Source organism: Mobula hypostoma, chromosome 20 (genome assembly GCF_963921235.1).
Source record: "Mobula hypostoma chromosome 20, sMobHyp1.1, whole genome shotgun sequence".
NCBI lineage: Eukaryota > Metazoa > Chordata > Chondrichthyes > Myliobatiformes > Myliobatidae > Mobula > Mobula hypostoma.
Genome location: NC_086116.1, coordinates 52,473,634 through 52,501,455, shown reverse-complemented (window position 1 = coordinate 52,501,455; position 27,822 = coordinate 52,473,634). Strand labels below are relative to the sequence as shown.

At 42.9% G+C, this 27,822-nt stretch overlaps 1 protein-coding gene across 1 annotated transcript; it reads left to right on the top strand.

Moving 5' to 3' along the window:
• Window positions 1-26,590, top strand: LOC134359248 (snaclec bothroinsularin subunit beta-like). Its single transcript, XM_063072211.1, is given in 5 exon segments — window positions 1-59; window positions 12,266-12,336; window positions 16,305-16,432; window positions 21,332-21,472; window positions 26,459-26,590. Coding segments are annotated over 5 exon segments (531 nt in total).
• The last annotated feature ends 1,232 nt before the right edge of the window (window positions 26,591-27,822 follow it).

Sequence of the window (27,822 nt, the reverse complement as noted above, 5' to 3'; positions counted from 1 at the left end):
ATGTCCGTCACTGGGATCCAGGTACATTCATGTGGACCATACCCTTCCCAGTCCACAAGGTAGTGGATCTTACCACATACTCGGTGAGATGCCAGGAGGCATAGACAAGGGAACTATCTACCAGACAGGGAGGAGGAGTGACTGGGGCCAGGGGAGAGGTAGTAACTGGCTTGAGCTGGGAAACATGGAATACTGGGTAAATCTTCAGTGTTGCTGGTAGACACAATCTTGTTGACAGCCTCTTCCAATACAAACGGTCCCACGTAGCGCAGTGCCAGTTTCCAGTTCTTGACTTTCAGAGGTACGATCCCTTGATGCCAACCAGACCACCTCGCCTGGCTTGAATGGTCTTATCTGTCAACGGAGCCAATCAGCCTGCCGGGAATGCTATTTCTGGGTGCACGTTGAGGGGAGTATCTAGGTAATAGTGATCATAACATCAATATTGAATTAGGAAAGGCTTGTAAGAGGGAGTCAAAAAGGAAATGTACTCATGGAAGTGGAGTTCAATGGTTGATGTTCAGAATGAGTTCTGTACATGTTATTTACCAAAGGATATAATGGAAACTGTTGGGATCTTTGATGTTCATTATTGCTGACAGCAGCAGACTATTTACTTCTCTGCTCCTGTGATGGGTTCAAACTTTGTTGTCTGGATCAGAAGTCCAGGACTCTAGGTGACTGGTTCAGTAACAACCATTGTCTTGTCATTGATAACAAATGTGTTCATCATTACAGGGAGAGCATTTCTAGCAACAACATCATCATATGTCAATGTTTTATTAAATCTCAGGTTAAGCAGCATAATGCAAATGATACTCAGATATAAGTTTTTAAGTTAACTTCTGTGAGTACGAAATATGATTAAACAGTTTCCCCGTAAATTACATTGAACTGTTCAAATTCTGCACAGCTTCATGTTACCTGACATTACCTTCCTAAATTTCCTGACAATAAATGGTACTTGGCATGAAACTGAAGGAGAAGATGGTCATTAAAATCACTAGGTTGGGCACGTAAGCAGAGCGATCAAGGGGGTAAATTGGTGAGGATATTCCTACAGTGGCTGTATCCAGATGGCCTGGCAGTTAACTGTGTAGAATAAGAACAGTGGAACTGTTGGTATATGAAGACTGATAGACTGAATGGATTAAACATCACCTGCCACCTATCTGGACCCACAAATAACAGACACGATCTGTGGGTTCATGGTGCCTCAGTGTTCACCTGCTGTGCAGTTCTGAGGATGGGCAGTTTCAGTTGAAGTCCTGAGGGCTCAAACACAACCTCTGTCCGGAAATGTCACTGTACAGCTGCTGAAAATCAGCACATTTCAGGTCACATCGTCAGGTAAATGAACTTGTAGCACAGTCACAGATTGGCATGTATGATTTTGTAGGCATTGCTGAATCATGGCTGAAAGAAGATTACAGATGGGATCATCATGTCCAAGGATGCACATTGTATCAAAAGGACAAACGGGAAAGCAGAGGGGGCGGTATTGCTCTGTTGGTAAAAAATGAAATCAAATCACTAGAAAGAGATGACAAAAGTGCTGAATTGTTGTGGATAGAGTGAAGGAACTGGCAAGGGTGAAAAAAACGTGATGGGAGTTATAAACAGACCCCCAAGCTGTATGAGGATGTGGTCTACAAGTTAAAATGGAAGATAGAAAATACGTGTCATAAGGGCAATGTTACAATAGTCATGGGGATTTCAATTTGCAGACCAATCAGGGAAATCAGGTTTGTGCTGGATTCCAAGAGCGGGAAGTTCTAGAATTCCCACAAAAGGCATTTTTGAACAACTCGTGGTTGAGCCCACTAGCAGTTGTTCTGGATTGGGTATTGTGCATTGCACCAGAATTGATTAGAGAGCTTAAGGTAAAAGAATACTTAGGGGTAAGTGATCGTATTATGATTGAATTCACCCTAAAATTTGAGAAGGAGAAGCTAAAGTCAGAAGTATCAGTATTACAGTGGATAGTGTGGATAGCCAGAGGCTTTTCCCCAGGGCTGAAATGGCTAACACGAGGAGAAATCATTTTAAGGTGCTTACAAGTTGGTACCGGGGGAATGTCAGAGGTAAGTTTTTTACACAGGGAGTGGTGGGTGTGTGGAATGCACTGCCATCAGCAGTGGTAGAGGTGGATACAACAGGGTCTTTCAAGAGGCTCTTAGGTAGGCAGATGGAGCTTAGAAAAACAGAGAGCTATGTGGTAGGGTAATTCTAACCAGGTTCTAGAATAGGTTACATGGTCGGCACACAATAGAGGGCTGAAGGGCCTGTAATGTGCTGTAGATTTCGATGACTCTATGATTGCATACAGTAGTGTAAACGGAGCCACAGAGGCATGAGAGAGCAGTTGGCCAGAATTGATTCGAAAAGAACAGTGACAGCAAAGCAGCAATATCTGGAATTTCTGGAAACAAATCGGAAGGCACAGGATATATACATCCCAAAGAGGAAGGAAGCATTTTAAAGGCAAGATGACACATCCCTGTGGCTAACAAAAGAAGACAAAGCCAATATAAAAGCCAAAGAGAGGGCATATAATAGAGCAAAAATTCGTGGAAAGCAAGAGGATTCTGAGGCTTTAAATACCAATAGAAGGCAACTAAAAAGTCATTAAGAAGGTTAAGATGGAATATGAAAGTAAGCTGGCCAATAATATTAAAGAGGATACCTAAAGTTTCTTCAGATACATAAAGTGTAAAAGAGAGTGAAGAGTGGATATCAGACTGCTGAAGAGGTAATAATGGAGAACAACAAAATGGCAGATGAACTGAATAAGTATTTTGCATCAGTCTTCACTGTGGAACCACCAACAGTATGGTGGAATTTGTAGATGTCAGAGTCATGAAGTGTGTGAAGTTACCATGACTAGGGAGCAGGTTCTTGGGAAATGGAAAGGTCTGAAGGTAGGTTCGTCACCTGGACCAGATGGTGTTTACCCCAGGATACTGAAAGAAGTGAAACAAGAGATTGTGGAGGCATTAGTAATGATCTTCTAAGAATCACTAGATTCTGGATTGTTTTTGCAATATTGGAAAATTGCAAATATCACTGTACTCTTCAAGAAGGGAGAACGGCAGAAGAAAGGATTTCATAGAGCAGTTAGGCCAACCTCAGTGTTTGGGAAGATGTTGGAATTGATTATTAAGGATGTAGTTTTGGGGTACTTGGAGGCACATGATAAAAAAGGCTGTAGTCACCATGGCTTCCCCAAGGGAAAATCTTGCCTGGCAAATCTGTTGGAATTATTTGAAGAAATACCAAGTGTAAGTCCCAGGTTCAGTGGGCTGTGTAAATCTAGGGGAAGAAAGTCACCACCCCGGCCAAACTGATGAAATCTCATTGGTGAATGCTGTGTGATGTGTTTCCTTGTTACAACTCAGTGCCACAAGAGATCAGACAGCACACCAGTTGAGCTTTATAATTGCTAAGTTGGCTATAGGGTTAGTACAGAAACCAAAAAGAAAAAGGGCCCATTTTAATGAAACAGTCTATTGCGCATGCTGGAGCTCACGGATTTCTGTCTTTGAATTCTGCAATGATTTCCTCTGAGTGTCATTGACTCCCAGACGCTCACTCCAATTCCATTCCACCCTGCAGTCTGCCAGCTCACTCCTCTCACGTCTCCTCTCTTTATCTCTCGCTGACAAAAGACCCCGAACACCTTCCCTCAGACACACAAGAAAAAAACAACACACCTCTCATTGGATGGCATACATTCCAAAGCCTCCGTTATCTCTAGACATAACCCAAACACTGCTGCTACAGAGAAACCATTACATTTGGAGTGAAACCTTACAGAGAAACCATTACATTAGCAATGAATCCTTACAGAGCATTACAGAAGGAGGATAGATAAAGAAGAGTCGGTTGATGTTGTGTCCTTGGATTTTCTGAAGGCCTTTGAGATGGTGCCACACATGAGGCTCTTAACAGGCTATGAGCCAATAGTATTACGGGAAATATTCTAGCATGGATAAAGCAGTGGCTGATTGGCAGGAGACAAAGAGTGGGAATAAAGAGAGCCTTAAACTACAGGAATTCTGCAGATGCTGGAAATTCAAGCAACACACATCAAAGTTGCTGGTGAACTCAGCAGGCCAGGCAGCATCTCTAGGAAGAGGTACAGTCGACGTTTCAGGCCGAGACCCTTCGTTAGGACTAGGACTGACGAAGAGTCTTGGCCTGAAACGTCGACTGTACCTCTTCCTAGAGATGCTGCCTGGCCTGCTGCGTTCATCAGCAACTTTGATGTGTGTTGCATAAAGAGAGCCTTTTCTGGTTGGCAGACATTGACCAGTAGCATGCCACAGGGGTCTGTGTTGGGACCAATTATTTTTACATTATATGTCAATGATTTGGATGATTGAAATGATGGTTTTGTTGCAAAATTTGCAGATGATATGCAGATACGTGGAAAGGCAGGTAGTTTTGAGGAAGCAGAGAGACTATTGAAGGAGTTAGACAGATTAGGAGAACAGGCAAAGAGCTAGCAGTGTATCATCATGGACTTTGGTAGAAGAAATGAAAGTTTTGAATATTTTCTAAATGGAGAGAAAATACAAAATTCTAAGGCACTAAGGAGTCCTTGTGCAGGATTCCCTAAAGGTTAATTTGCAGGTTGACTCTATTGTAAGGAAGGCAAATGTGTTGTTCCCATTTATTTCAAGTGGAACAGAATAGAAAAGCAAGGATGTAATGTTGAGACTATAAAGCACTGGTGAGGCCTCAGTTGGAGTATTGTGAGCAGTTTTGGGTCCGTTATCTTAGAAAGGATGTGTTGAAACTGGAGAGGATTTGAAAGGAATTTCTTGAAAATTAATCCAGATTTGAACAGCTTGTCATATGAAGTGTGTTTGGTGGTTTTTAGGCCTGTATTCATTGGTCTAATTCTGCTCCAATATCTTCTGGCCTTATGGTCTTACCCAGCAAGAATAAATCTGATTCTGATCCTGAATTTGTGCGAGAGGTCAATCTGCAGGTGCAGTGAAATAACACACTGTCTGTGATGTAAGAGCTTTGGAAATTTAATTCAAGGAAATCTTGCTGACATTCCACAACGTTACAATGAGACTCATCTGGTGATCTGGTGATCAGATGTTGTTTTGCTCTCCATACCGAAGGCAGGAAATACCTGCCTTGGAGTCCGTGCAGCTCTGATCCAGCAAATGGACGTTTGGAACGAGTGAAGTGTCCACTGAAGAGATAATGATGGACATTGAATAAACTCACTAGAATTTAGAACAAAAAGCTGAAATTGTTCTCATTGACAGTGTTGGATTATGAGGGGTGGACAATGAAATGCTATTTCCTCAGACTTGAGAATCTAGAACTAGGATACAATTCACATTTTAGGCTTTAGAGAGGAAAACTTCTCTTGTGCAGAGTGTTGGGAATCTTTTAGATGTTGTGACTCTGAGCACTTCAGGGCTCAGAATGTACAGATTTCCATTATTATGTTGTAGGACATCTCAGTAAGTGGAACGGTCAGTCTGCAGTAAACACCCAGCTCTAAAGTGAAGACCCTTTAGATGGGAACCTGTCAATGCTCGACTGTCTGGCCTCTGAGTGACTTCACTTCTTCACCAAGATGGCTATGTCTCAAAACTTTGAGATGACCAAATTCCGATTTTATCAACAATATCACACCAGAAGATGGAAATTAACACATTCGATGTGTTACAGAGGAAAAGTAACACATCTGCTCTCAGAAGGATGTGAGTTATACAGATAAATATTATTTAAGTCTCCCTTTCTTCAACAACATGCGATTAGTCTTAGTTTTCATAAACTGGCCCAGTTTTTGATCAATCAATCCTTTTCATAAAAATTCTGCAATGAAATACTGAGTAACCACTGCTGAACAAAAACATTTTGTAAAACAATTACTTTGAAATATTTACATTCACCTTCATCTCCATGGTACTGAGGTATCTCAGTGGACTTGAAAGACCACACTGGATACACTGGGAATGACGTCACTTTGCTCAATGTCTCACCATATCCAGATTCAATTCTGAACTTGGCTCACAACTGCCGTGTTTGTGGACCTGAAGTCCAATCTGTCTGGGTCATTGTAGCATTTTGGTTCCTCAGGTCTACCCATGTTGTTCACAGACTCAGAAAGTGGTTACAGCTTTAAAGGATGCTATTCAACTTATGGGGTCTGAACCTACTCTGTACAAGAGTAACCCATATACATCCACTCCCCCCCCCGCTACCCACAGACACACAATCCATCTTCCTCCCAACTCTCCTAACCTAGTCACACCTCTTTCCTTCATAAGTGTCTCAAGATATCTCCTCTGATTTTATCTTGTCTGAGATATTTCTACTGTTGTACCTGAAAACTAACTTCTCAAATTTAACAATGTTTCAGTGGCGTAAGGAGAGCAATTTAACGAACCTTAACCCAGCCACGTATCCAGGGAAGGTTGTGTGTACATCTTGCAGAGGGTCAGGAGGAAGTACACCCAAATCATCCCAGGAATGAAAAATTTGACAGAAGAGGAACATTTGATATCTCTGGGTCTGCATTCAATGGGGCTCAGAAGGATGAGTGGGGACCTCAATTAACTTTTTGTCATGGTCCGGTCCGTGAAGTCCGCATTGTGGTTCACGGTCCAGTGCATGGAGTCAAGACTCCAGGTCTTCCAGCTGTCCCTTGTTTGACTAAACCAAAGGCACCTGATTCCCATCTTTGGGCTTGCAATATAAGTAGCCTTGGGATGGAGTGTGGGCTGTTGGTTTGTCTTATCAGTCCCCTTTGGAGCAACCTGCTGATGAAACCATTTGTGATCTCTAGGCCTGGTTGGATGACCACTGCTTCATGGGGCCTTGTTGCCACTTGTAGGGGTAGTCTTTGCAGTATGGATTTGGCTGTGTCCTGGGCAAGCTGAGTGGCTGTCAGCCACTCCAAGCTAGGTAGGGATCTGGCTGTTTCTGTAGCCAGCTGAGGTTGCTGGCTGAACTGAGACTTGGAGCTACCCCGGAGCAGAGATGGAACTGTCTGTTGTTCTTTGGTGTTTGTCTCTTCTTGTCGTTGCCTCTGTTGGCTAAGTCAGGCCATCTTGCTGTTGCCCTGCGGGGAGTCATGTCTTGTCTTGTCTTGTCTTGTCCTCGCCTCCGTGGGGTAAGTCAGGCCGTCTTGCTGATGCCCTGCGGGTGGTCATGTCTCGTCCTTGCTTCCGTAGAGTAAGTCAGGCTGTCTTGCTGTTGCCCTGTGGGGGGACATGAATTGTCTTGTCTTTGCCTCTGTTGGGTAAGTCTGGCCATCCTGCCATTAGCCAACAGATGGACCTGTCCCACCTTGGTGTGGAGAGGTTGAGTCCTGCCTTGTCTTAGGATAAGTCCTGACTCTATGTCTATGTTCTGTCCTGTCTCATGTTAATGTCGTGTTAAAGATGAGTCCTGGCTTGTCATAATCATAGTCATACTTTATTGATCCTGGGGGAAATTGGTTTTCTTTACACTTGCACCATAAATAATTAAATAGTAATAAAACCATAAATAGTTAAATAGTAATATGTAAATTATGCCAGGAAATAAGTCCAGGACCAGCCTATTGGCTCAGGGTGTCTGACCCTCTAAGGAAGGAGTTGTAAAGTTTGATGGCCACAGGCAGGAATGACTTCCTATGATGCTCTGTGTTGCATCTCGGTGGAATGAGTCTCTGGCTGAATGTACTCCTATGCCCACTCAGTACATTATGTAGTGGATGAGAGACATTGTCCAAGATGGTATGCAACTTGGACAGCATCCTCTTTTCAGACACCACGTTGAGAGAGTCCAGTTCCATCCCCACAACATCACTGGCCTTATGAATGAGTTTGTTGATTCTGTTGGTGTCTTCTACCCTCAGCCTGCTGCCCCAGCACACAACAGCAAACATGATAGCACTGGCCAGCACAGACTGAACATCCTCAGCATTGTCTGACAGATGTTAAAGGACCTCAGTCTCTTCAGGAAATAGAGACGGCTCTGACCCTTCTTGTAGACAGCCTCAGTGTTCTTTGACCAGTCCAGTTTATGTCAATTCATATCCCCAGGTATTTGTAATCCTCCACCATGTCAGCACTGACCCCTGGGATGAAAACAGGGGTCACCGGTACCTTCGCTCTCCTCGGGTCTATCACCAGCTCCTTAGTCTTTTTCACATTAAGCTGCAGATAATTCTGCTCACACCATGTGACAAAGTTTCCTACCATAGCCCTGTACTCAACCTTATCTCCCTTGCTGATGCATCCAACTATGGCAGAGTCATCAGAAAACTTCTGAAGATGACAAGACTCTGTGCAGTAGTTGAAGTCCTAGGTATAAATGGTGAAGAGAAAGGGAGACAAGATAGTCGAAGGATAAGTCCCGGCTCTATGTTGATGTTTAGTTTCCAGTCTGTCTCTGAGCTCCAAGAACCCCAGCCTCGAGGGTCCCGCAGCCAAGCTCCAAGAACCCCAGCCTCGAGGGTCCCGCAGCCGAGCTCCAAGAACCCCAGCCTCGAGGGTCCCGCAGCCAAGCTCCAAGAACCCCAGCCTCGAGGGTCCCGCAGCCGAACTCCAAGACCCAAGACCTCAGCCTCAAGCCAAGCCATGTCCTTGCCTGGTTCTGGGGTCCGTGCCCGAGGCAAGACCGATGTTCTGGGTCCTTGTCCGGTCTCGGGCTCAGAGTCCAAGCCTTGTCTCCTAGTCCACGGTCCCTAGTCCTGGTCCCGCTTTCCCTAGCCCAACTCTGCATTCTTGTACCTGCTCCTGGTCTGAATCCTGTCATGTCCCTACTCTAGTCAAGTCCTGTTCCTTGTACTTCAGTGTTTGTGTCTTGCATTTGGGTCCGTTCCCAGCACCTCATGTGACACTGTTTTTGATCCTAAAAAGCCTGGATAGGTTGGATTTGTTGAGGATGTTTCCATTGGTAGGAGAGTTTACGATCTGAGGTCACCTTCTCAGAGTAAAGGGATGTCCCATTAAAATGGGACATTTTAACCAATAAAAAGGTGAATCCACCAAGGAGGACATCGAACCCTGTGCTAAGAAAATCATGACATTATCATGCAGAGCCAAAATGAATTTTGAAGTTAAAACCAAGCTTGCAATTCCAATACAGATTTTCATGATACCGTATAACTAGAAGTTGTTGATGGATACCTAGTCCAGTTTGTCATCATTTACATTTGATAAGGTACTCCATGCAAGGCTTATTGAGAAAGTAAGGAGGCATGGGGTACAAGGGGACCTTGCTTTATGGATCAAGAATTGGCTTGCCCACAGAAGGCAAAGAGTGGTTGTAGATGGGTCATATTCTGCATGGAGGTCAGTGACCAGTGGTGTGCCTCAGGGATCTGTTCTGGGACCCCCTACTCTTTGTGATTTTTATAAATGTCTTGAATGAGGAAGTGGAGGAATGTGTTAGTAAATTTGCTGATGACACAAAGGTTGGGGGTGTTGTGGATGGTGTGGAGGTCTGTCAGAGGTTACAGCGGGACATTGATAGGATGTAAAACTGGGCTGAGAAGTGGCAGATGGAGTTCAACCCAGATAAGTGGAGGCGCTTCATTTTGGTAGTCAAATATGATGGCAGAATATAGTATTAATGTTAAGATTCTTGGCAGTGGGGAGGATCAGAGGGATCTTGGGGTCCAAGTCCATAGGACACTCAAAGCTGCTGTGCAGATTGACTCTGTGGTTAAGAAGGCATATGGTGCACTGGCCTTCATCAACAGTTGGACTGAGTTTATGAGCTGAGAAGTAATGTTACAGCTTTATAGGACCCTGGTCAGACCCCACTTGGAGAACTGTGCTCTGTTATGGTCGCCTCACTACAGGAAAGATGTGAAAAACAAAGAAAAGGTGCAGAGGTGATTTACAAGGATATTGCCTGGATTGAGGAGCATACCCTATGAGAATACGTTAAGTGAACTTGTCCTTTTCTCCTTGGAACGATGGAGGTTGAAGGGTGACCTGATAGAGGTGTATAAGATGATGAGGGGCATTGATCATGTGGATAGTCAGAGGCTTTTTCCCAGGGCTGAAATGGCTAACACGAGAGGGCACAGTTTTAGGTGCTTGGAAGTAGGTACAGAGGGGATGTCAAGGGCAAGTTTTTTATGCAGAGGCTGGTGATTACATGGAATGGTCTGCTGGCGCAGTGTTGGAGTCAGATATGTTGGGGTCTTTTAAAAGAATTCTGGGTAGATACATGCAGCTTAGAAAATTAGAGGGCTATGGGTAACCCTAGTTAATTTCTAAAATAAGTATATATTCAGCACAGCTTTGTGAGCAGAAGGGCCTGTATTGTGCTGTAAGTTTTCTATGTTTCTGTGTTTCAAATAACATTAAAAGATTTTGGTTAATGTGTGAAGGAAAAATTCTGAGTGGCAGAGGGAAAGAGCAAGAGAATTAAACTAAATGGATTGCAAATCAAAGAGATGGTACAGATTCGATGGGCAAATAATTCCCTTCCGTGCGGTAGCATTCTTTTGTTCTAGCAGAGGATGAGGATGAGCTGAGTGTACAATCAGTTTCAGAGATCATTTGCTCTGCCTGTGAGAGTGAAGTGACTGAGCAACAAGAGAGATTCCAGAGAAAGAAAGAGCCACTTGACCCATTGGTCCCACTCCACTGGAGATCCATGGATTCCTTCCCAAATCATGTTAGTTCAGGGATCTCGTTGAACTGTCCCAGGAGAAGCATCAAATATCAGGCAGACTGTTATCTCTCCACACTTCCTGTTTCTCCTGAGCAAAACTCATTCCAGCTCCTTATTGGAAAGTGACTATCACTCTAAATTGAACCCACTCCTCACAAATGATTATAGTACCTTATTATACTTTATTGTTGTCAAACTATTGATACCAGAACGTACAATCATCATAGCGATATTTGATTCTGCGCTTCGCGCTCCCTGGAATACAAATGGATAGTAAATATTTTAAAAAAAATTATAAATCATTAATTGAAAATAGAAAATGGAAAATAAGGTAGTGCAAAAAAACTGAGAGGCAGGTCTGGATATTTGGAGGGTATGGCCCATATCTGGGTCAGGATCCATTCAGCAGTCTTATCACAATTGGAAAGAAGCTGTTCCCAAATCTGGCTGTACAAGTCTCCAAGCTTCTGAGCCTTCTCGCAGAGGGAAGAGGGACGAAAAGTGTGTTGGCTGGGTGGGTCGTATCCTTGATTATCTTGGCAGCACTGCTCCGACAGCGGAAGACTGGTTTGTGTGATGTGCTGGGCTGTGTTCAGGATTTTCTGCAGCTTCTTCCGGTCTTGGACAGGACAACTTCCATACCAGGTTGTAATGCACCCTAGAACAATGCTTTCTACGGTGCATCTATAAAAATTAGTGAGGGTTTTAGGGGTTAGGCCAAATTTCTTTAGCTTTCTCAGGAATTAAGGGTGCTGGTGGACCTTCTTGGCAGTGAACTCTGCTTGAATGGACCAAGTCAGGTCATTTGTGTTATTGACCCCGAGGAAATTAAAGCTTTTGACCTGTTCCATATGCGCACCACCGATGTAAATGGGATCGTGCAGTCCACTACTCCTTCTGAAGTCAACAACCAATTCCTAAGTCTTGCTGATGTTGAAGGATAGGTTATTGTCTTTGCACCATGCCACCAGGTTCTTAATTTCTCCTCTGTACTCAAACTCATCATTACCCGAGATACGGCCTACAATTGTGGTGTCATCAGCAAACTTATATATTGAGTTTGATGGAAACTTTACAAAATTTCCAGAGTCACTGATGGAGGGAGATCATCCCCCATAATGGGAAATGGAGGGGAAACAGAACAGAGCAGGTATGAGTGAGTGAGGTGATCTGTTGTTTCTGAAGGATTCAACTGAATATTATGTCCTAATTGTTCATCTTGATAATATTCATTGAGCTCTAATATCACAAAAACATTATGGGATCATAAATGCTTTCTGCAGACTCTATTTCTCAGTGCTCAGTTACAGAATAACATTCTACAGTCACACTTGCAGCTCAAGTCATTTCTGTGGTTTCATGTGAATTTGGTTCTTGTTTGTCTGCTAGTGATTCAGTAGTGGTAACATATACATTGGTTAGTTGAACCAATTGAGTTTAATTTCAATATTTTCTGAAACTTCAGAGATCTAAAACTACACATATGTGGGGATGCAAAACCATCAGAAACTTTATTGATGCAGAGAGCTGAGAGAGAGGTGGGAATGGCGGCAGGATATCCCCACCTTCACTGGGAAACGACACTAATGATGAATTTTTTTTTGTATTTCAGGTTTGAGAGAAGAAACATGATGCAGATGTGGGTTTTGGTGGTGACCGCACTGCTTGTCAGTGATGTGGCAGGTAAGGTCCATTGATTCCAGGAGCATTGTAAATATGAATGAATGTGAGGAATGACTGCTCAGGCACTGTGTTGGGACTGTGGGACATGGGAATTTGTGGGCAGTGGACTGGTCAGGAGGTGGTAAAAATTGTCTCTTGTCTGGGATATTCACCTCCAAACTGTTGAAATGGAAGATGAGTCAGAAACCCTTTTGCAGATCAGGAGACAGTGATCTCTCCAAAGTGATGGTTCTGAGCAAAATAAAGTGGTCGGTAGAGGGGTATGGGACTACCTGTGACGAACCCAGTGGATACAGAGAAGAAATTTCTGCAGGCACTGTGTCCAATGCACTAAGTACAGTCTATTTGTCACCTTTGAAGGTGGCGATGAAGGACTGATGGAGCACGGCCGGACTGCAAGGGACTCACAACAGCTTTTGTTCATCTTTTCTTTTTTTTCTGGGGAAAGATATATTCCATTTCTCAAAGGATGGCACTGAAATTCTATTTCCTTTTTCATTAGCAACAACTTGGCTCTTATTTGATGAAATTTGTTTTCTTTGTTTTGCTGTTAAATAGCATTTTTAATTATTCCAAATCTCCAGCTTGCTGCTCTTTACTACTACTACTACGTTGACTCAGGCCAAGGGAGGCTGCTCTTTTATCACTGATAAAATCCTTTTCCTTTGATCTTTGTCATTGAATGTTACCGATGGATAGGCAGCTCTATCTGCTGTTCTTTGTATCTCTGGTGGATATGCAGTCATCACCATCATCATCAGGTGCTGTGCCCAGTTTGAGCTTTGACTGCCATGGTCCACATACTCCTGTGTCGGGTCAAGTGGATCAATTCATTGGTATTCATTTCCAGTTCTCTGGCTGCTGTCTCCATCATCATTTGTCTTTGTCTTCCTCTTGCTTTCTTCCCTTCAATCTTTCCCAAAATTACCATGCATTCTAACTCTTTCCTAATCGCACGTCCAATGAAGTTACGTGTCCTTTTCATGATCTCACACATTATTTCTCTTCTTGTGTTTGCTCTGTTCATGACATCCTCATTAGACATACGTTTCGTCCATGATATTCTTTGCATCCTCCTCAAAAACTACATCTCTGCTGCTACAATTCGTTTCCTCATGTTACTAGATATTGTCCAGCATTCTGAGCCATATAACATAACTGGATAAACTTAACATTTCAGTACTCTGAGGCAGGTTGTCATGCCTAGTTTAGTATTGGTCAGTATACTCTTCATTCTCATAAACGTGTCCTTTGCCATCCCTATTCTTCTTTTGATGTCCATGTCACACCTGCCATCTGATGTCAACCAGCTTCCTAAGTAGCAGAAGTTCTGTACTTGTTTTATGCCTTCCCCATTTATTCTCAGCCTGCAGGATATACAGTGTGTTTGTTATAAGCTGTGAGTTTGTTCTTTAAATTTTCATTGTTGCTTCTCTGCTATCACACCTGTGAGGGTAGTTTTATGTCTAACACTGTACATCGACCATAAAACAACCAATTTCATCAAATATGTCAGTGATAATAAATTTGATTCTGATTCTGAATCCTTCTGTATTTTCTCCATGACCCTCCTGACCAAAGCAAAGCCATGCCTCATATCTACATCTGGCTTATTTCACTTTTAAATTCCTGAGTTGCTAAAAATCCCGTTCAAATTAATACGTTCATTCTTTGCTGACAAGATTATGAAATAAACTATTCTCATTGCTCGTTGCTTGAACTGTTATTCGATCTTTAACACTGGGATCCAGAAAGGCATTCTGTATATACTTTGTGAATACTGCTAATGTGGATTTCCCAATCTACGTGAAGGTCACAGTTCCTCATGACTGCACTATTACCCTTCTGAAATATACCTCTAATGTTCTGATGTATTCCACACTTTACACTCCCACAACTGGGGCCCAGAGACAAACCCAATATCTTCTGCCCATTTCCGTTTCTCAGCAAATGAAGAAACAGCAAACTAATGTTACTACTTCATTTACTGAACCAATATCCTCTCTCCCCATCTTCATCCCATCACTTACTGTCAGGGCCAACCTCTCCTTTATCAATTTTCCTGTCTCTTCAAATCCTATCTGAAAATACTGAATCCCCAACATTGGTCAATTTGAAACTAGATCTCCAGAGGAAAAGAAAAAAATTCACACCGATTGACAGATTTACCAAAGGGAGACAGACTGAGGGAGGGGATCAGGGTAGGATGAGATGGAAGGAAAAGAGGTGAGAAAAAAACTATGCAAGATGTTGTCAGTGATCGTGGTGAGTAGTTGGTCAAAATGCGTGTATGTCTGACTGTCTATCCAACTGTCTGTCTGTTCAGCAGAGCTTGGTTCAATGGACTTGGACCTCCTTGCCAGCAGATCAGCACACACTTTGTCTGGACAGAGTGGTAGTTGTTGTGTGACAGTCACCCCATGTTGAAAGAAATACATAGAACATAGAATAGTACAGCACAGTACAGGCTCTTCAGCCCACAATGTTGAAACCCTGCCTCCCATATAACCCCCCCACCTTAAATTCCTCCATATACCTGTCTAGTAATCTCTTAAATTTCACAAGTGTATCTGCCTCCACCACTGACTCAGGCAGTGCATTCCACGCACCAACAAAAAACCTTCCTCTAATATCCCCTTTGAACTTCCTACTGCATACCTTAAAGCCATGTCCTGTTGTACTGAGCAGTGGTGCCCTGGGGAAGAGGTGCTGGCTGTACATTCTATCTACTCTTAATATCTTGTATACCTCTATCATGTCTCCTCTCATCCTCCTTCTCTCCAAAGAGTAAAGCCCTAGCTCCCTTAATCTCTGATCATAATGCATACTCTCTAAACTAGTCAGCATTCTGGTAAATCTCCTCTGTACCCTTTCCGAATCTTCCACGTCCTTCCTATAGTGAGGTGACCAGAACTGGACACAGTACTCCAAGTATGGCCTAACCAGAGTTTTATAGAGCTGCATCATTACCCCGCAACTCTTAAACTCTATCCCTTGACTTATGAGAGCTAACAGCTTTCCCATCACAGACGCAAGGCCCGCTGATCTATAATTACTCGAACTACCCCTACTAACTTTTTTGAACAAGGGGACAGCATTCGCCTCCCTCCAATCCACCGGTACCATTCTCGTGGACAACGAGGACATAAAGATCCTCGCCAAAGGATCAGCAGTCTCTTCCCTCACCTCGTGGAGCAGCCTGGGGAATATTCCGTCAGGCCCTGGGGACTTATCCGTCCTAACGTATTTTAACAACTCCAACACCTCCTCTCCCTGAATATCAACATGCTCCAGAACATCAACCTCACTCATATTGTGCTCACTGTCATCAAGTTTCCTCTCGTTGGTGAATACCGAACAGAAGTATTCATTGAGGACCTCGCTCAGTTCCACAGCCTCCAGGCATATCTTCCCACCTTTATCTCTAATTGGTCCTATCTTCACTCCTGTCATCCTTTTGTTCTTCACATAATTGATGAATGCCTTGGGGTTTTCCTTTACCGTACTCGCCAAGGCCTTCTCATGCTCCCTTCTCACACCAACACTTTCCACTCCTTTGGAAGGCAAATCCTTCTGGATCCCGACGGAGATTCTAAGAAGAGAAATTGTACAGACTTTACCATCTCCATGTGACTGTCCTTGAATAACAGCACTGCCCTAAAGGATGATTTGTGCTGTCACTCAGATCATTTCCCAATACCTTGTCCACTCCCTGTGTCAAGCTGATCAGCCGGCCGTTCCTCCATTTGTCCCTTTCCCTTTTACAAGAGATGGACTGAGGGAGATCACATTAGGACTGTATTAAACACTAGATAGGCTACAGCTGTCGTTTCTTCCTCCCCTCAAGCCCTGACCTTCTCTGTGTCCATCAAGGTCTTATGTTGTGAAACAGCAAAATTTGTGATTGTTTGGAACTGATACTTTGGTTATTGTAGTTGGTTTAAATTCTATTTCTCTTTGACTGAAAGGGTCTCAGCAGAACCTTGAAAAACATGGAATATTCAGAGGACACTGTGAGGAAGACTGGTTTTATTTTTCTCCTTTAAGCGCCTGTTAGCGGTTTTTCAGTAACAAAATGACATGGGAGAAAGCTGAGGTAAGTCACTGAAACCAGTGATTGCTCTGGGAGGCTTGGTGAATGTTGGCTTGCCATGAACTCACAGCAGAGCCTCTAGTTGAATTGTCCATGATGAATCCCGATGCTCCAGGGTGTCCTTCACTCCAGCCGTGGACCCCGGTTACTATCAGTTGTGTCAGAGTGTGAAATATTTGGATTTTGGGGAATCTCCACATCCAGAGTTGGGTTTGGACACGAATGATTTTGCAGGGGAGGTTCAGGTCACTTCTTTACTCATTTGATTGAGCTTTTTGTGGAGGGGGCAAAGCTGATTGATGAGGGTAGAGCTGTGGATAATGTTTCACATGGATCCTAGTCAGTCATTTGATAAGTTGCTGCATGGGATGCTCATCCAGAAGATGAAAGTGAGTGAGATCCGTGGCGACTTGGCCACTTGGATTCAGAATTGACTTGCATGTAGAATACAGAGGGTAGTTGGCAATGTATCTTATTCTGGATGGTAGTCCTTGACTGATGGTGTTCCATAGCGAACCGTCCTGGGACATCTGCAGCCTGTGATATATGTAAACGACATGAATAAAAATGTGGATGGGTGGGTTTTGTAAGTTCACAGTCTATACAAAGATTGATGGTGTTGTGGAGAGCGTGGAAGATTGCCAAATGATCATGCTAGATATGGGTGGGGAAACAGCAGTTGGTGGTTAATCTAGGCTGGTGTTGCACTTTGGAAGATTAAATGTAAGGGAACAGTGCCTAGTTAGTGATGGGTTCCTTAATGTCACTGATGTCAGAATCAGAATCAGGTTTATTATCACCGGCATATGTCGGGAAATTTGTTGACTTAGCAGCAGCAGTTGAAAACAATACATAATACAGGAAAAAAAGTAAAAATAAATAAGTAAATCAATTGCACTATATGTATATTGAATAGATTCAAAATCATGCAAAAAGCAGAAATAATATATGTTTAAAAGAGTGAAGTAGTGTTCGTGGATTCAATATCCATTTAGGAATCGGATGGCAGAGGTGAAGAAGCTGTTCCTAAATCGCTGAGTGTGTGCCTTCAGGCTTGTGTACCTCCTACCTGATGGTAACAGTGAGAAAAGGGCATGCCCTGGGTGCTGGGAGTCCTTAATAATGGACACTGCCTTCCTGAGACACTACTCCTTGAAGACGTCCTGAGTACTCTGTAGGCTAGTATCCAAGATGGAGCTGACTAGATTTACTACCTACTGCAGCTTCTTTTGATCCTGTGCAGTAGCTCCCCTACACCCCCCATACCAGACAGTGTTGCAGCCTGTCAGAATGGTCTCCACAGTATAACTGTAGAAATCTTTGAGTGTTTTTGTTGACAAACCAATTCTCTTCAAACTCCTAATGAAGTACAGAACTGCATCGATATGTTGGGACCAAATTAGGTTCTCAGAGATCTTGACACCCAGGAACTTGAAACTGTTCACTCTATGCACTTCTGATCCCTCTATGAGGATTGGTATGTGTTCCTTCATCTTACCCTTCCTGAAGTCCACAATCAGCTCTTTCATCTGATTGATGTTGAGTGCCAGGTTGTTGTCGCGACATTACTCCGTTAGTTGGCATACCTCGCTCCTGTACACCCACTCATCTCCATCTGAGATTATACCAACAATGTTTGTATCAACAGCAAATTGATTGATGGTACTTGAGCTATGCCTAGCCACACAGTCATGGGTGTAGAGAGAGTAGAACAGTGGGCTAAGCACACACCCTTGAGGTGCACCAGTGTTGATCATCAGTGAGGAGGATATGTTATCACCAATCCACACAGATTGTCATCTTCCGATTAGGAAATCAAGGATGCAATTGTAGAGGGAAGTACAGAGGCCCAGGTTCTGTAATTAGTCAATCAGGATTGTGGGAATGATGGTGTTAAATGCTGAGCTGTGGTTGATGAACAGCATCTTGACATAAGTGTTTGTATTCTCCAGGTGGTTTAAGACCATGTGAAGAGCCATTGAGATTGCGTCTGCCTATTGTAGCAATAGGCAAATTGCAATGGGTCCACATCTTTGCTGAAGCAGGAGTTCAGTCTAGTCATGACGAACCTCTCAAATCATTTCATCACTGTAGATGTGAGTGCTACCGGGCAATAGTCATTAAGGCAGCTCACATTATTATTCTCAGGCACTGGCACAATTGCTGCCTTTTTGAAATAAGTGGGAACTTCCACCCATAGCATGAGAGGTTGACAATATCCTTGAATATTCCCGCCAAATGGATGGCACAAGTTTTCAGAGCCTTACCAGGTACTCTATCATAGGAGTCCATAGCTGCCTGAAAGTGATCGCACAAGCTGATAGGTGGTAAAGAAGGTGTATGTCATGTTTGTTCTGATTAAATGAGGCAATAGGTTCAAGAGTCAGGAAGTTATGTTGCAGTGTTATTGAAATCTGGATAGGCCCTGTCTGGAGAATTCTATTCCTTCATGGTCCACTCATTACAGAAAGGATGTGAACACTTTGGGAATGATTCAGAAAAAGCTTACTAAGCTGCTGTCTACATTATGGTCTTGTGCTCTAAGGAGAGATTTGACAAACTAGGGTTGTTTTGTCTAGGAAAAGGAAACCAAGAAGGTCATTAAGAGAGAAAAGATTAACTATGAAAGGAAACTAGCAAATAATATCAAAGAGGATACTAAAAGCTTTTTCAAGTATATAAAGAGTAAAAGACAGGTGAGAGTAGATATAGGACAGATAGAAAATGATACTGGAGAAATTGTAATGGGAGATGAGGAGATGGCGGAGGAACTGAACAAGTATTTTGCATCAGTCTTCACTGAGCAAGAGAAGTGTGCACAGTCACAATTACGACAGAGAAAGTACTCAGGAAGCTGAATAGGTTAAAGGTCGATAAATCTCCTGGACCAGATGGAATGCACCCTCGTGTTCTGAAGGAAGTAGCTGTGGAGATTGCGGAGGCATTAGCGATGATCTTTCAAAAGTCGATAGATTCTGGCATGGTTCCGGAAGACTGGAAGATTGCAAATGTCACTCCGCTATTTAAGAAGGGGGCAAGGAAGCAAAAAGGAAATTATAAACCTGTTAGCTTGATGTCGGTGGTTGGGAAGTTGTTGGAGTCGATTGTCAAGGATGAGGTTACAGAGTACCTGGAGGCATATGACAAGATAGGCAGAACTCAGCATGAATTCCTTAAAGGAAAATCCTGCCTGACAAACCTATTACAATTTTTTGAGGAAATTACCAGTAGGCTAGACAAGGGAGATGCTGTGGATGTTGTATATTTGGATTTTCAGAAGGCCTTTGACAAGGTGCCACACATGAGGCTGCTTAACAAGATAAGAGCCCATGGAATTACAGGAAAGTTACATACGTGGATAGAGCGTTGGCTGATTGGCAGGAAACAGTGGGAATAAAGGGATCCTATTCTGGTTGGCTGCCGGTTACCAGTGGTGTTCCACAGGGATCAGTGTTGGGACCGCTCCTTTTTACATTGTACATCAACGATTTGGATTATGGAGTAGATGGCTTTGTGGCTAAGTTTGCTGACGATACGAAGATAGGTGGAGGGGCCGGTAGTGCTGAGGAAACGGAGAGTCTGCAGAGAGACTTGGATAGATTGGAAGAATAGGCAGAGAAGTGGCAAATGAAGTACAATGTTGGAAAGTGTATGGTTATGCACTTTGGCAGAAAAAATAAATGGGCAGACTATTATTTAAATGGGGAAAGAATCCAAAGTTCTGAGATGCAACGGGACTTGGGAGTCCTCGTACAGGATTTTCCCTTAAAGTTAACCTCCAGGTTGAGTCGGTAGTGAAGAAAGCGAATGCAATGTTGGCATTCATTTCTAGAGGAATAGAGTATAGGAGCAGGGATGTGATGTTGAGGCTCTATAAGGTGCTGGTGAGACCTCACTTGGAGTACTGTGGGCAGTTTTGGTCTCCTTATTTAAGAAAGGATGTGCTGACGTTGGAGAGGGTACAGAGAAGATTCACTAGAATGATTCCGGGAATGAGAGGTTTAACATATGAGGAACGTTTGTCCGCTCTTGGACTGTATTCCTTGGAGTTTAGAAAAATGAGGGGAGACCTCATAGAAACATTTCGAATGTTAAAAGGCATGGACAGAGTGGATGTGGCAAAGTTGCTTCCCATGATGGGGGAGTCTAGTACGAGAGGGCATGACTTCAGGATTGAAGGGCGCCCTTCCAGAACAGAAATGCGAAGAAATTTTTTTAGTCAGAGGGTAGTGAATCTATGGAATTTGTTGCCACGGGCAGCAGTGGAGGTCAAGTCATTGGGTGTATTTAAGGCAGAGATTGATAGGTATCCGAGTAGCCAGGGCATCAAAGGTTATGGTGAGAAGGCGGGGCAGTGGGACTAAATAGGATAAAATGGATCAGCTCATGATAAAATGGCGGAGCAGACTCGATGGGCCGAATGGCCTACTTCTGCTCCTTTGTCTTATGGTCTTATGGTTTTGTAGACAGAGTAGACAGCTGGAATCATGTTTCCATGATCATTGTGTCTATACCAGAGGGCATGTACAATATTTAAGTTGAGAGGGAGTAAGTTCAAAGGAGCAGTGTGGGGCAAATTTTGACAAGGAGGTGGTCGGTGCCTGTAATGTCCTTTCTGCAGTGGTGGTGGCAGCAGATAAAATAGAGGTGATTACGAGGCTCTTTGATAATCACATGAATATACAGAGAATGAAGGGACATGGACCGGGTGCATACAGAAGGGATTATGTCAATTCAGCATCGTTGGCTTAATTAACTCATCACAACATTGTGGATCTCAGTGCCTGTTCCTCGATTCTACTGTTGTTTGTTCTGTCAGGTTGGGCAATTTACTGAGTGCCCTGTAAGAGGATGAAAGACTCTGATTCTCACCGACTGATAAATTATTTCTTTCATTTAAAGAATTTCTGTAATCAAGAAGCAAATTGTGGACAGCTGGCTTCTGTGATCTCAGACGAACACAACATCTTCGTTTCTAATGTGATCTTTATCGTGAACCAAAAAACGACAAAGGCTTGGATTGCCCTGAATGACATTTGCAAGGTAACATTAATGACATCTGAATATGTTGACTCTTATCTGCCCTCTGAAATATTCAGTGGATGATTAAGGAAGGACAAAAAATGCTGGTCTGACCAGTGTCACCGTGTCCTGTGAACAAATAAAATCCCACATGTTTATGCCTGTTTATCTCCACGTGAACCTTCTCTCGCCCTCCCTCATCTGGCATGATCAGTGTGACTTTCCATTCTCACTCATCTGCTCCTATCCTTATCCACAGCTGTGCTAAAGATCAGGGAGTTAAAATGCCTGTTTCTGAAATGCTAACCCATTGATAGATCAGTCGCCTGGTCAGGTTTATTACATGGAATGAGATCCAGAGTATGTTGTAGTGTTTAGGAAAGATTACTGACCAGGAATCCTTCCTGAACACACTCAACATATTGTGCCCCATCGAAAGCCCACTTACTACTGAGTGAAGGAGGATGAGAGGTGACTTAATAAAGACATATAAGATGAGGGGAGGCATAAATAGAGTGGATAGCCGGTGTTACTTTCCCAGGGTATCAATGACTAACATGAAAGAATTTACTTTTAAAGTGATTGGGGGAAGTTATTGGGGGATATGTCAGAGGTAGACTTGAAGCACAGAGTGGGAAATGCATGTTGGGCCTTATGTAGAAGTAGGTACATTAGTGACATTTAAGAATGGCACATGGTTGAAGGAAAAATAGAGGGCTATGTGGGAGAGAAGGGTGAGGTTGATCTTAGAGTAGGTTAAAGCATCGTAGGCCAAAGTGCCTGTACCGTGTTGTAACTATCTAGTTTCTATGTTCTTTTCTGTGCACAATATTTATAATTTTTAATACCATAATAATTATCTAGTTTCACTGTCTAGAACTACCCACTTTATTTTAACATTTGAATAGAGACAGTAACTTTGACAATAGGACCATGTCCCAACTGAAAAGCACCTTTGAATATTGAATTGTTGGTTACAAACTCCAGACACCCAAAATACACTCGGTGTAACACATACAAGATACTGGAGAACTCAGCAGGCCAGGTAACATCTGTGCTGGGAAAAGACTGGTTCATGTTTCTAGCTGAGACCTTTCTTCATCTTTTCATGTGTTGACTGTTTATTTCCCACCATAGTTTCTGCTTAACCTGCTGAGTTCATCCAGCATGTGTGTGTTAGTCAGGATTTCTAGCATCTGTAGAAACTCTTGTGTCACCTAAAATATACAACTTTTGAGAGGGAGGTTCCACCCCCCCCCCCACCCCCCAAGTCACTGATGGCTGAAAGAGCTCAGGTTTGCTCAACCTTTGTTGGTAATTGTAACGTCTTAGTTCTGGTAACTTCTCACCCTCAGATGTGCCTCTGTAGCCTTTCCATTTAGTGGAGCCTGGAACTGTGCACAGATCAGAGTGCAGTCTCACCACAGTTCTATCCAGGATTTACACAGCTTCTCTACTTTTACATTCTATCCCTCCAGAAATTATCTCCACTGTTTCTGTGCTGGTAACTCGCTTTGGAGTGAGGATATGTTCACAGGAGGCAGAATGCTATATGCTCTATATATGGAAATACAATATATAATCAGTGTCATATGCTCCGCATGTGGAAATACAATATATAGACAGACAGTGCTGCTGTGCTAGTTATCTGATGAGAACCCTGATGTATCTGCTTTGTTATTTATCCTGTTCTTCTACTGCGGTGGTATGATCTCTGATTAACCCACCTCCCACATTTCCCTTCATTCTGACTGATTCTCTCTGCATTCAGGGTTTGGTTAATTGTTTCCCTAAAGTTGAAGTATTTTTATTCGCAAAATGCATCAAGGACTCTGGGCAAGGATTGTGTGCTGTGATGTCACTGAGTCGCCGTGAAGTAATTTAAAAATTGGGAATTATGAAATTGTGAGGTATGAAATTGAAATAAATCACATGAATCTCCTGACATCAATAACAAGTCTTACGTTTGCATGGAATACTTCACACAAAATCATCAGAAAAACTTTGCAAATATTGTACAATGGAAAATGGCTAATCAAAACTGTAAAAATACTTGGCTAATAAACCTCAGAATCTGATTTGTGTCACTCGTTCTTGAGTAAGGCCATGGCATCCAACGTACAGTGTTGTGATGTGTACCGGGGTAGCTGATTAGATCAATCTGTGCCTAAAGGTTTATTTACGTGGAGGACAGAGGCGGGGGGATGCAATAACCTCTGTGGTGTTTGAATTTTCAGATATTCTAGTCCTCTTTGTTTCCTCAATTCCAGCATTCTCATTTGAGCGAGCACCACTTTTTGTGCAGATATCCCAAACAGGATGATCTATTTTTGTGATTCCCAGTGGTTTGTGTCAATGTTGAAACTCATCAGTGCTGTTCTCAGAGTTGTTTTCTATTATTGTTCAATGTACCATGAGGCAATGCGTTCAGCAAAATAATATTAAACTCTGTTTAGTCCTCAAACAAGATTCAATGAAGGGCTGAAATGTTTCTCAGCTGTGAGAACATAGAACATAAAACAGTGTGCTGACCCTCAAACCCTCCCTCCCATATAACCCCACAACTTAAGTTCCTCCATATACCTGTCTAGTAGTCTCTTAAATTTCACTAGTGTACCTGCCTCCACCACTGACTCAGGCAGCGCATTACATGCACCAACCATTCTCTGAGTAAAAAATCATCCTCTAATATCCCCTTGAACTTCTCGTCCCTTACCTTAAAGCCACGTCCTCTTGTATTGAGCAGTGGTGCCCTGGGAAGGAAGCGCTGGCTGGGCAGCCTATCTATTCCTCTTATTATCTTGTACACCTCTGCTTTTACAACCAGGCAGGATACTGAGATAAAGCAGACTTCACTGACTGATTGATACTGTATTTTATACCTTCATGTACAGCGAATTAGGAGATAATTCTGAGATTTCTGATGTGCTCCCTATTTTTGACGATAAATAATGATTGTAATTGCACACATTAAAGATCTCAAAGTTCAAATTTCAAAAATTTATTATCAAAGTATGTATATGTTGATATGTACTATCTTGAGATTCATTTTCTTGCAGCCACTTACAGGAAAAAAGAAATACAATAGAATTTTACATAAAAACTGTACATAATGAGACAGAGACTGTTGAACAACCAATGTGGAAAGACAGACGAATTGTGCAAATAGAAATAATACTGAGGACATGTATTGTAAAGAGTCCTTGAACGTGAGTCTGTATGTTGCAGAATCAGATCAAAGTAGTCGTGAAGTAAGTTATGCACTCCAGTTCGAGATCCTGATAGTTGTTGGGTAGTAACTGTTCCGGAGCCCAGTGTGATGGTACTAAACACTCTTGTATCTTCTGCCTGCCTGTGTTTGGCAGAACTGGACTGAATGCCTAGCAGTTAGAGAAGGATGTATGGTATGTTCATACAGGGGTTAGGGGAACATGCACTGAGCGTCACTGTGTAGGAGTGTTGTACTGTGGGGGCTGTACCTGTTGTGATTGGTTAGTTTAGAAACTGCAGCTGCTTTTCCCATTAGTTAACTGCCTGCTGTCCAGTTTCAAATATCCTGGGAATATAGGGAGCACTTGAGGTAGATTCCTGTCTCTCTACTTTTGTTTAAGGCAAGCAGTGCACATAACCATTGGCAAGGTATGCTCTGGGCGTGCTTTCAACTAAATATGCTTGTTGAATATTCAACTTCGTATTTTCTGTAATGTTGGGAACATGAAAATTATGGTTTGTAAATAAACAATTAATACACCTATTCGCAGTCAGTGTTTTCTGTCTCACTCGCCAGACCCGCAAACCTGATTCAACTTTACAATGGTGTAGAGACAAGAGGGCATGGCTGGGATGGTGGGAGTCCTTGATGATGGATGCTGATTGCTCATGGCAGTGATCATTGTAAATATACTCAATGGAATTATGTGACTGTCAGAATTCCCATCTTTGATTGCACTGTTTCCTCAATACCTTTCCTGTAACTTAAATTAAATTAATTAAATTAAAGGCATCCGTTAATCTTGCGAGACCATGGATCTGCGTCTGGAAAGTCTTCACTCTCCAGGGCGCAGGGCTGGGCAAGGTTGTATGGAAGACCAGCAGTTGCCCATGCTGCAAGTCTCCCCTCTCCACGACACCAATGTTGTCCAAGGGAAGGGCATTAGGACCCATACAGCTTGGCACCAGTGTTGTCGCAGAGCAATGTGTGACTAAGTGCCTTGCTCAAGGACACAACACGTTCTCTCGGCTGGGGCTCGAACTCACGACCTTCAGGTCGCTAGTCCAATGCCTTTACCGCTTGGCCACGTGCCCACACACTATCACATGTAATTTCTTGTAACATTCTGTATCTACTTACAAACCCAATCAATGCCCTCTCTAAAGTGAGAAGTGACATTACTGAATGTAAATAATCTGTTTGGAGGTCAGTAACAGTTTAGGATACTAGCCTCCTTGAGGAAAGGATGGATTAAACTTTCAAACAGATTCAAAGCCCCTCTAGTCCTTGGGTTTGGAAGTGAATAATCCAGATGTGCCCTCGATCTGGGCTGATCCCTGTAGGTGGGGTGGGGGTTTGTTTTAATCTTCTACAAACACATCTGGATCCATGATACAAATTATTGCCTCTGTTTTCTGTTTAGTTGGGATTCTGGGTTCATTCCTCTGCAAGGGTTTTAACTTCCCTTCTGAATTATTTCACCATCTTTCTTTGAGAGATCAGAATTTGTGTTCATGTTCAGTGACTATTTTTTCCCTCGTTGTCAGATTACCATCATTCCTTCACACTGATCGTCACTCTCAGATCTGATTTCTCTCATTCCAAGGACTCTGTTACTTCCATGAGATTTCCCCCACGCTGACAGTGCGTCATTTAAAATCTCATTCACTACCCCGTTTGTCCTGGCTGCTCGTATTCTGCTCTCACTCTGGATCATGTCCAGCTCCTCCCTGTACCATTAAGTGACAGGTTACTCAGCGTTCCCACAGAAATAATCACTGATTTGTACTCCACAGGAAGGGAATTTCACATGGATTGATGGATCATTGTACAGTTACAGAAACTTTGGTACGGGTGAACCTAATGACAAAAACCAAGAAGAAGAGTGTGTGAACATTCATCATTTCCATAAGTATTACAGTAAATGACATGTAATTTTCTTTAACATTGCAGTATAGAACAGGAGGTTATCTCAACAGTCCTTCTGTTGGACAGAGGGAGTGGACTAACTCCTTGAGTCCTGTGCTTGGCAAAACCGGACTGAGTGCCCGGTGGTTAGTGGAGGATATATGGGAGGGTTCAGGGGAACACACACTGAGTATTACTGTGCAGGAGGAATGTACTGGAGTTAGAGGAAGTTACACTATGACTCTGCACATAAAGAAAAAACTGAGCACAGGCATACCAGTGAAACAGATGACATGAATTGTTAAAGGATATAAACTAAAGCAGCCTTATAGCAAAGCTAAGTCAGAGAACCACAGGCCAGTTACCCTGACATTCAAAATGGAGAAGTAAGTGCAGGGAATTCTGAGTGGCAGCAACTACCGGTATTTCAGTAGGCAGAGTCTAATTTGAAGAAATCAGCATGGATTTCTGTATCAGAGGTCATGTTTGATGAAGAGTTTTTTGAAAAGGAAAGCAAAAGGGTAGATGAGGTTATGGTAATGGATGATTTCAGTACAGATCTTAGCAAAGTCTTTGACAAGATTCCACATGGCAGGCTGATCTGAAAGCTCAGGTCCCATGGAATAAAGAGAGAATAAGTTCAGGGGATTGAAAATTAGATCAAACTTTGGAAGAAGAGGGTGGTGTTGAAAGGTTGTTTTTTGGAATGACAGCCTGTGGCAAGTGGTGTTCTGCAATGATTGGTGTTGGTTCCCATATTATTCATTATTTATACCAATGAACAAGGTTTCATCGGTAGATTTATGGATAATATTACATTAACTGTCGGCGATAGTGAAGAAGGTTAGCAGAGATTATAATAGGATCTTGATTAGTACTTGAAGTTGGGCTAAGGAGTGACAAATCTATTTCAGAACCAATTAGTGTATGGTGATGCATTTGGGAAAGTCAAAGCAGTGGAGGATATATACCGTGAATGGTAGTACACCAGTGATTGTGAGGGGTCAGAGGGACCTCGGAGTGAATGTGCATAATTTATTGTAAGCAGGAGACTGATAGTGAAAATGACATCAGCCTTCATCATTCATGGTACTGAGTAGTGCTGTCGTGGTCCGGTCCGTGGAGTCCGTATTCCAGTTCATGGTCCAGTCCATCGACCCCTGCTCCAGGTTTTCCTGTCTACCCTGTTTCTGTTTCTGTTCCTGTTAAGCACTAATTGTGGCAGCTGATGCTCTCTGGGGCTGGCTGCATA